Source organism: Myotis brandtii, unplaced genomic scaffold, assembly GCF_000412655.1.
Source record: "Myotis brandtii unplaced genomic scaffold, ASM41265v1 scaffold89, whole genome shotgun sequence".
In the NCBI taxonomy this organism is placed as follows: Eukaryota; Metazoa; Chordata; class Mammalia; order Chiroptera; family Vespertilionidae; genus Myotis; species Myotis brandtii.
Genome location: NW_005371645.1, coordinates 1,538,262 through 1,548,488, shown reverse-complemented (window position 1 = coordinate 1,548,488; position 10,227 = coordinate 1,538,262). Strand labels below are relative to the sequence as shown.

The 10,227-nt window shown below is 52.3% G+C and overlaps 1 protein-coding gene across 12 annotated transcripts in view; it reads left to right on the top strand.

Moving 5' to 3' along the window:
- The window catches only part of FOXP1 (forkhead box P1), a 305,369-nt gene that overhangs the window by 84,672 nt on the left and 210,470 nt on the right, over window positions 1-10,227 (top strand). For all 12 annotated transcript variants that reach the window (XM_005885061.2, XM_014532393.1, XM_014532392.1 and 9 more), the window contains exon 2: window positions 5,757-5,941. In XM_005885061.2, the coding sequence (XP_005885123.1) occupies window positions 5,768-5,941 (174 nt within the window). In that variant the 5' untranslated portion in view covers window positions 5,757-5,767. The remainder of the gene's footprint in view (window positions 1-5,756; window positions 5,942-10,227) is intronic.

Below are 10,227 nucleotides of genomic sequence, written 5' to 3'. Positions count from 1 at the left end.
GCTCCCTGAGGGCAGGAGAGGAGCAGCTCCTGTGGGGCGAGGCCTGCACTTGCTCCGAGGGCTCTGGCTGCTGCTTCACTTCTCCACCCCTGGTGCCCACCCACCACCTGCAGGGCCTTCTCAGCCTCTACTAACCCCTGTTCTGGGGCGATTCCAGCTTTGCCCTGATGTCCTGCGTGGCTAAAAAGGTGACCCTGTTTTTTTAAACATGCTTTGACAATTTCATTGCCCCTGAACTTTCCTTCCTTACTGCTAAATGAAATTCCAGATTTTTAAAGATAGATCTAGACCTCTACAGTGCACGGTAAAGTTGATAATACATAAATCATTTTTAACAACAGGTAATATGCATAATTTATGGGGTTACGGTGCTATCTTTTTGATATTTATGATGGATAATGCTCAGTTTTTGCCCTCATATTACTGCTTTAAATTATACCACAAGAAAATTAATGAGAAAGTAGATTTATGGGTTTCATTTGTTTGTCAATTCGGAAATTAATTGGGTGTTAATTTTAGCCGTCCCTCATCAGACCAGGACTTGCGTGTGCGTGCAGTGCTTGGCATTCATTGTGGCCGCTCGCCCGTGGGTCACCGGCTCTGCATACATCAGGCAGCCGCGCGCTCGGGACTGCGTCTGAGCTGCCGGCGCTGGGTGCTTTGCGCTCTTCTGTTGAACTGTGAACAGTGGTTTTGGAAGATGGTGCCTTCCTGACAGCGAGCGCTGGACTTCTCTCCCTGAACTTGGCTCTGGGACGGTCTTTCCCTGGAGGGCGGGGGCGGGGGGGCAGCGGATGGTGGTGTCTTATTCACAGTTTGTGGGCAGATCTCACCTGAGAAAAGGAGCAGCTGCAGTTGCTCTGTTTCTCTTGTTTTGTCCCCCTGCACCGCCCCCCCCCGCCCGCCTTTTCCTCCTGAAAGAGGGTGCTCCCAGCCCATCTGTGGACAGTGACTCAGCACCTGGGGGCCAGTGTGGCCCCATCAAGCCCTTTGCCACCCACCGGCCCCGCGGAGCTGGGCTCACCCTGCACCCGCGCCGGGACTCTGCCCCGCCTCGGGGTGCTCCAGGCCCTGTCTCCTCCGAGGGGCCTGGCCCAGGAGCGCTCACAGTGGGCTGGCTCCATGTCCAGGCTGCTTGCTGAGTGCCTGAGATGGGGTGGGGTGGGGGCTCCTTAGCTGCACATGGTCCTTAAAGCCCTCTGAGAGCTGGGGTTGCCGGGTCTAGTTTTGCACATTTAAAGGGAACCAGTTCATCTTCCTGACGCTTTATATCTCAATACAGACCAGCTTTTCTTCCTTTTTCCCGGCCCTCGTGAACAGGGCCATAGGACTTTGGCTCTTCAAGGTGGACATGAGTAGTTCACAGAGCACAGCTTTTAGAGCTAGAGCGAGCCCGCTCCACCCCGCTCGTGCCCGCCTGTAACTCCGCAGGCCAGGCGGGATGCGGGAGGCGCCAAAGGCTCAGTGCAGTGCAACGACAGGCACACACACAGCCCCTCTCTTCTTGGAGTGCTCTCTTCCTCCTGCCCCTTCCTTCCTTCCTTCCTTCCTTCCTTCCTTCCTTCCTTCCCTCTTTCCTTCCTTCCTTTATTCTCTAGGGCAGCGGTTCTCAACCTTCCTAATGCTGCACCCTTTAATACAGTTCCTCATGTTGTGGTGACCCCCAATTTCATTGTTACAAATTGAACATAATTAAAGCATAGTGATTAATCACAAAAACAATATGTAATTATATATGTGTTTTCCGATGGTCTTAGGCGACCCCTGTGAAAGGGTCATTCGATCCCCAAAGGGGTCGCGACCCACAGGTTGAGAACCGCTGCTCTAGGGGCTTCTCCGATGGGGCAGGACCAGCCAGAGTAACCACTAGAACCATTTCCTGAAAGTGACTGCAGTAAATTCCTCCTCTCCCCATGGAAGTGGGAATACATTTTATAAAAGTGTGTTTAGTTTAATTTGCACATCCTTTCATGGACAGGCCACGTTCTTTAAGGGCATTTATTCTGCTTCATATAAATAATTGATCAGCCAAGTTAATTGACTTCTGCCTGACTCGATCACCCTTAATTAACTGCCCTGGAATCAAGACTGAACTTTCTGTGAGCGGAACCCTTCCCAGGCAGGAGAGCAAGGGCTCTGTTTTCCCTAAATCTTCAGCATCAACACTGTAACCAAGGAAATAATCATCATCAAGCAGTGCTTTAATTTGCTATAAATACATTGGCCTGGGCATTATGAATTTTCCAGAATGCTTCCAGAGAGCAGCTCTGTTGGCAAGGACAGTAAGTGAGCCCGCGCTCGGCCGCAGCCCGCTCTGCGAGGCCTCCGCCAGACGCCCATCTTGTGAAATCAGAAGCTCGGTGACCTGTCCCAGCAGAGAGAAGCGGCCCTTGGGCCCCCGAGCTCCCTGACGCCGTGCGATCCCAGCCTCAGCCCTTGTCAGTGACTCCATCCGGTCCATTCGATACGATCACAATTCGGCCTCTGTCCTGGGTGGGTCCGGAGACTACAGGCGGCCTCCCGCAGAGGGCGGACAGGGGCGGGGGAGGGCGGGCTTTGCTTCTGGAGAAAGGACTTGCTCGTGGGTCTGTGGCCGCCTTGCCCACCGGGCGCCACGTCTTCACAGCCAGGCCCGTGGATGGCTGTCACCCTTCTTGTCCTCAGCCTGCCCTGGAGCACAGGGCGGCGGCAGCGTGGTGCGACATGCGGGCGCTCCTGGGAACAGAGTGGGTGCGGTGCCCTGGCCGGGGACACGTCCTCCTGGACACACGGACGTGCTCTCGGACGACTCTAAAATCGTGGGCCTCAGTCGAAAAGGACAGACACAGTTGTTCGCTGAAGAATGCTGGCACTCACCTTTGATTGCCGATGCCCTCCTGCCGGGCTCCTCCCCGGGGGCTGTTCCCGAGCCGCGTAGTTCTCTGTTCGCGGGCCCGCTACTCGGACTTCGCCCCGGACTCTTGCACGTCAGAAGGTCTGTCCTTTATTGAACGGACAAGTTCACTCTGAAGTTGGGGAGACTATGGCTGCGTCTGCCGTGCCCCCGGGCTCAGGTGTCTAACCTGTACATTGGGGTCACATCACCTCCCTTCGCTCTCTCAGCGGCTTGCACTGAGCGTGCACAGTTCGCCAGAGAGCTGGGCGTGTGCGAGGCCTGACCCAGGCGCACAGGCTTGGTAAACGCCGGGCCTCCCCGGGAAGAAGCGGTGCCACCAGTGCTGCTGGAAATGCCTGCACCGCCTCCTGCTTGCTCACGTGCTTCCCAGCAGGCGTGTCCTCCCACCGTGTGGGAGATGATGGGGAGCTAAATCTTCCAACCTACACACCACTGCTAGCACTTGACTAATTAAGGACATCCTCAGACCAAAATAATCCTTCATGCAATTCTGGTCCCAAAGCCTGCACGCTCACAAACCTGAACCGCAGACAGGCTGCTTGGCCTCATGCCTGCCCGCTTGCACCAGCGGCCTTGGCAGCCTGCTCTGGCGCTGCGTGGAGCGGAGCCTTCTCCTCAGCGTGGGGCGGAGGGGGTCCTTCCTGCCCCCCCCCCCCCGGGGGTCAGACCAAGGACAGCCGCAGACCCCTTCGCACCCCTGGCGTCCCGACGGCCCCGCGGCTCCGAAGCAGCCCTGCTTCCCGAGCCTGGGTGTTTGCCTACATGGGCCCATCTGAGTCAGGGCTGGAGGCGCTGTGCAGGGTGTTTCTGTCCTTGGGGGCCATGCCGGGCAGGAACAGGCTCTCCAGAACTGGAGCGTGTGTATGTGCATGTGTTTTCTTTAGGCATGCTCACTGCACGCCCACCTGTCCAGTGGGCTCCGTGCCAACTACTCTGTCTTTCCCTCCTGTACAGACGGGCGGGTCTGAGGATCAGAATGAAACCCGGGGAAGGGGGTCCCTAGATTTCACAAATTGATCCCCCTTTTTGGTCATGAACAAGGCAGTTGCATTGCCTGGTTCTTATATCTCAGAGAAAATTGTGTTATTTTTTGATAGATATCTTTACTCTGCAACAGTGAGGTTTTGGATGCAACGTTTAAAGGCCCATTATGATTCCTGGAAAGTCGGATCTAAGGGGAGAGTGAGTCAGCTGTTGCTTCTGAGTTTGCTTCCCACCTGTTAACAACAATGCCCTTCCAGGCCCTTGGGGTGGCGTTCACTCTAAGCACATGTCTTCTGGGTTTAAGCCTGTGCTCGAGTTGGATGATATTATGCACTCACGGAAAGGACACGAAGAAAGATGTACATTTTTCCTGCTTTCAGTTCTTCCACTTGGTTTTTGGGCAGTTTTGAGTGAAGGCAGCCTCTACTGTGTCTGCACGTTTAACATTCCTGCTGGCGCGAGTTCTGTGTGAGGGGAACCTGCCGCCGGGCGGTGCACGCGTCTTTCCAGGTCACCTGACCTTCCCTGTGACTGGGATTTCACACCCGTGTTAATTATTCAGGCATTCCTCAGCTTTCATGCTTGAATTGTCAGCTTCCTTTTGTGACTATTGTTTTTCCTTCTTGAAGTTCTACCCTATGAACTTGGAGTATGGCCTTGCCGTTGCATTGTGTCGTCCCCCCTGCACCTCAGCTTTAAGAAAACGCGTGGTTAAGAGCTGACGGGAGATGGGACTTGCTCCAATCCCGCCGCCCGCCGTGACTCGCGCACATGAGAACAGCTCTCCCGGGGCCAGCGCTCGCCCCGCACATGCGGGAGGCACTCGCATCAGGACCAGGGGAGGATGTCTGTCAGTCCTGCAGTGGGGCTGGCGCGGCACAGTGGTCAGTAGGTGGTAGCAGCAGACATTAGCAAACACTGTCTGTTGTCATAGTTGGACACCTTCGCCAAGAGCTGCGATGGCTCCAGGGCCAATGGTTTTGTACCTAGAGAGTAACAGGGTGGAATGTGGAATGTATTTATACAGGTAATACTACCTCTCTCTCTCTCTCTCTCTCTCTCTCTCTCAGTAGATGGCTAGTACTTTCACATTCAGAACCGTCTTCAGTCTGCCTCGGCTAGGTTTTCTCCAAAAGAAATATAGGAGACCCCAGCCTTCCAGGCCCTCACCAGGCCAGAGGCTGGGAACCCAGCAGGAGAAACACGTGCTGGGCATGGGAATTCTCAGGACAGTTTTAACCAGAAGACAAAGATCAGAGTCTGAGTGTGTTTAGCGTTTGAAGAGTGGGGGCATTTTTTCTCTCTGAAGTAGCCTATCTCACCCGAGTGGCCAGTGTTGAAGAGGTTTAGTGTCTGAGTGACTCCCAGGAGCATGCAGCTTAAAATGCATCTTGGTTTTTGACTGTAAGGTTTTCCACAGAATGGCCCGCGGGCCCGCTGGTGGACCCCAGGTGGAGGGCACCCCTGAGAGGGCCTTCAGGCAGAGTGTGGGCACACACCACGGCCGAACGCACACCCCTCTGCTCTGTAGAATGACGCATGCTTTCTGAACAAAACACCCGGGTCTGATCACAGACACTTACTGTGAATTCTGGGTTCCCTGAAAATATTTTTTTTCTAAAGGGAACAAGGTAACGTATTTGAAACAATCCTACTGGAACTTGAACTTGGACTGACAGTTCCATCCTCAAAAAACGAGGAGACTGAACACTCTTGAGGGATAAACGCAGTGAACGAAAATGACAACTGTTTACAGATTTTTGGCAACATTTGCAGCAGGACCCTGCTCCTTGTGCACAACAACTGTTTTAACAGCTGCTTTCCCCTCTTTTCTCCCCCCCACCCCCCGCCCGCTCCCTGGAAACCCTTCTGTCAGGTTTCTGAGTCATGATGCAAGAATCCGGGCCTGAGACAAAAAGTAATGGTTCGGCCATCCAGAACGGGTCGGGCAGCGGCAGCCACTTGCTAGAGTGCGGGAGCCTTCGGGAAGCGCGGTCCAACGGGGAGGCACCGGCCGTGGACGTGGCGCCGGCCGACCTGGCCCATGCGCAGCAGCAGCAGGTACTGTGCCGGGAGCCGGGCGTGGAGGGTGGTGGGTGCCCGCTCCACCGCTTGGTTTGACACTTGGCCGCTGTGAATGGCTCATTTTCACTTGACTATCTGACTGTCCGCAGTGTCTTTTAAGCCAGCAGCGTGCGAGGGTCCCAGGGCCTGGCTTAAGAGATGAATTCCCGTGGGAGTTGGAAGTCTTGGCAACCCCCTTGGGGGTGGGGGTGGAGGGTGAGACGGAGAGGACCCTGGCCACGCCCTCGGAGGCCCAGGGGCGGCAGCATACCGGGAATAAAATGCGCCTTTGGAAAAGGGGTGCACGATGCCTTATGAAAAAGAAATGGCTAACCGACTTATGAAGCCTTATGAAGAAGAAATACAAATAAGGGGTGAGAAGTAAGAGGAAAATCAGGGCTTTATAAGAGAGAAAAATTAAGTGAATAACAGGCCAGACAGCAGCACACAGGCATCGGTGTGAGACGCGGCCCGGCTGCTGGGGCTGCTGCTTGTGCACACGTGGCTGCTGGGATGGGGCTGATCCTGTCAGCGTCTTATGTCCTCTCCTTTGGTGGCTCCCAACACGCACACGCATTGGACGCACTCATCCCTGCTGGATTCTTTGTGGGCCTGTGCGTGGGTACTTGTGAGTGGCAGGTGAACTATTCCCAAAGGCGGCCCAGAAGCCGGGGCTGTGGCTGAAGTGCGGATGCAAATGCAGATGAGGAGCTGCCTTCGCCTGCCGGCGCGTTGTCCCGGCCGCTCTTGGAGTCCGGATGTGTTACTAGTTTTGTTCGTGACAACGGATGGCCCTTGTTCCATGTTAGTCCTTGATTCCATGTGCAGCGCATAGTTACGGTGCCACTTGGAGAAAAGGTGAGAAAAAGAATGATGCGTTTTGGGCCTTTCTAACAGAAACAGGAATTGTCGGGGGGAAGGGGAGGGCAGGGGGAGAGCAGCAAGCCTCCCAGACATTTCCCTGGACCCCCTGCCAGAGAAGCGTGGGGCTGTCGCCAGATTTTATTCTCTTGCTCAGAATTTTTGAAAATATGAGCAGTCATTCGATCGTTGGTCTGTTTGAAATTGGTGGAACCCACAGGACACGGAACCTTCAGAGAGAAGGAAAGGGGAACTCAGAGACCAGGTCACGTCTTAGCCGAGGCTCAGCTCCCTGACGGTCTCCTGTCGGCAGCCCAGCCCCAACGCACCTGCGCCGGCAGCACGTCCGCTGGGGCTCGGTTTGCTGTGGAGAGACGGTGTGCGTCTCTGTTAGTCCACGCGGCCTGTTCTAAGCCATGAGACCAGACTGTTAGAGCGCTCATGGCGGGAACTACCCACGTGTGTGTGCTGTGCTGGCACTCAGTCAGGGCGGGAACTACCCACGCATGTGTGCCTGTGATAGCGCTCAGTCGGGAGAAGGACCCACGCGTGTGTGCCTGTGATAGCGCTCAGTCGGGAGAAGGACCCACGCGTGTGTGCCTGTGATAGCGCTCAGTCGGGAGAAGGACCCACGCGTGTGTGCCTGTGATAGCGCTCAGTCGGGAGAAGGACCCGTGTGCGTGCTGTGCTGGCGTGTGTGGTGACCAGGTGGGCGTGCTCTCTATTGGGATAAAGGACTGGTGTTTGGATGCCACTCTCTGTGCCCGCCCTGCAGAGGCCATTCTCCCTGCAGAGGCCAGCCTCAGTGCTTCTCCCTGGAGGAGTGGGGGTGGGGCTGTTGACCAGTGTGTGGTATGAAGCCCAAGTCATCAGTGTTTAACCCACATTAATTAAATAAATGGAAAATTAACTTCTGAATTTTATTTGAAGAACTTAAAATCATTCACTATCTCAAAGTAGTAAGTCAGCCAAAAACTTTACATATATACCACACACACACACACACACACACACTCCCTCCCCTCATAACAGCCATGACAAATTAACCTCACAGAAAAAAGTTCTAACAACATCTTCCTTAAAACACATCAATAGCAGAGTTAGTTATCACAGCTCCCCTTTTTATTTTGTTTGTAACCACTTTGGAAAAGATATCAAATAAAGGTCAATACCTTTTGATTCTACTTCAAAATTATTTTTTAATATTTTTATAACTGTTTTGTTTCTATTTGCCATGGACGTGTTTTTGGATGAAAGAAAGCAGTCGGGTCTCTCACTGCGGCTCTCACCTCGCACACTGGCGGGCGGGCCTGTCTGGGCTTCTGAAATAAAGCACTGACAGCTGGCTCACTCCCCTAAGTGCTCCAGGAGCCTTTACCGGGCTGTTGGGGGAAGAGAAGCTCTCGGTGAAATAAGAAAACCTGCAGGATTGCTAGAGTCCACAGCGCTCGGTTATCAGAGTTTTCTTCCAACTGAAAACTGCAATAATTAAGCATTTTGGAGAAATCGAGTGTCAGCATGACGGACGGGGCTGTTTTCATCCTCTTTACTCTGCAGGTTCTTACTTGCAGTGAGAATTGCAGCAGTGAGAGAATCACAGCCATGCTGAATTCATTACCGCGGCAGCCACACAAAACCGCGGATAAGATTTCAATAACTGCAGGCCACAGTTGAGTAAACAGTTGCACTGAAATTTAATTCCTGTTGACTTTTCCCCCATTCCTCGCCAGGGGCACATTCTGATTCTGTAGTACAAAGACAACAGGGGTTACAGCTTTGATTAATGTAGGACAGTGGGAGAGAATTAGAACTGGAAAATACGTTAGAAATCCACGGAACAAAAAGCCGGGGCTGAAAACCCTGGGTACAGAAACGAGTTAATTATGATGTCTGTGAGCTGAATGGGCAGGGTGGCCTTGCACCACTGCGGCCATTCATGATCTGGGAGCACGTTCCTCCGGCCAGGATTTAGGATAAAGACAGTCAAGCCTTGCCGTGTCTGATCCAGATGATGACAGGCAGTTGCAGGTGAGGAGGCCCCGCAGAATCAGAGCAGGGCGCTCCCGGCGGTCCACGGTGGGGCCATGGCTTCTCTGCTGGGTTTGATCTAATCGGTGACTAAATTGTGTCCAAATACAATTGTTTGTGTGTTTTTCTGATCACATAGCTGACAGCCTAGAATCGACAATGGGGGAAATCTGGCTTTTCCATCTTCTCTTAAAAAAATCAGATCTGCTCCCCCTGAGCTGATGCTTTCACAGGGGCAGCAGTTGTTGGGAGAAGAATTGCTACTTGAGCCAGGGAGCCCCAGACCTCTAGTCGGCCTTGGTTCTGCCCAGCAGCCTTGTCCCTTGGGGCCCTCCAGGCCCTGGAGTTGGCAGTTCTGGTCCGGGAGCTCCATCCTCACTCAGAAGCCCAGGAGAGGCGCTCATCAGCTGGAGGAGCCCCTAGCGCCCGCCCCAGCTGCCTCCCCCCTCCGACCAAATGCATTGTCTCTGTGATGTTTCAGCTCCACTTATATCTGGGCTATAAAACTATTACAACAATAGTTCTCTAATAACATAATTTGATAGAGTTTCTGAGCATTTTCTTTTAGCCATTGAGTAACTCTTTACCCAATACCATCTCTGCTTTTTACTTCCTATTATGCTGCCCCATGTCTGGTCTGTGGAAGTTCTGTGTGGGATATGCACTCCTCCATTATGAAACTCAGCAACAAATACTATTACCAATTGCTGAAGTTTCTTCTTAAAGAAAGGATTTTAAAATGTCCAAAGCAATTTCATAAACTGTGTGGATTAATGCATTTTAAAAGTCGCGAGTTTAGGGAGCAGAGTTTTATTTCCATGTTGCTCAGATGAGAGCTTTCAGATAAGCATATCACATAGAGCATAATGTTTAGAAGTTTTCCGTGTACAGCATATGCAGGAGGTCAGTTAACAGAATGCAGCCTGGAAAATGTTTATTCAATAAAAATGAATAGCTGGTACATAAAACAGCGATTTCTTAACAAGATTCTATTTAATGACGGGTTTTTCAGATTTTTTGTGGGTTCCACCTGGCAGTTTTATTGTCTGCAAATCGGTATGGGGAGAGCTTCGGTCACTGGTTTTGAGGTGTGGCTGTCATTTTACATTTAGAGATAGTCTATAAGAAAGACATAAAAAAAGGAGTTCTATGTGGAATTTAAACATGTATTATTTAGAGAGTGTGGATAAGCTGTATGTTTATTTCATATAGTTTCTTTGATATTTGGCTTAAGGTGTTGGACCTTTTAGCCTAAAAGATAGTGGTACATGGTTTATGTTAATGTAAAAGAAAGAGACAGAATGTTGGATGACTATTAAGGAGGTAAGAGAGGTAGGAAGGATAGGGAGCTTCTGAAAAATCATTAAAGAGAAGGAGGAGGATTCAGTGGGGAG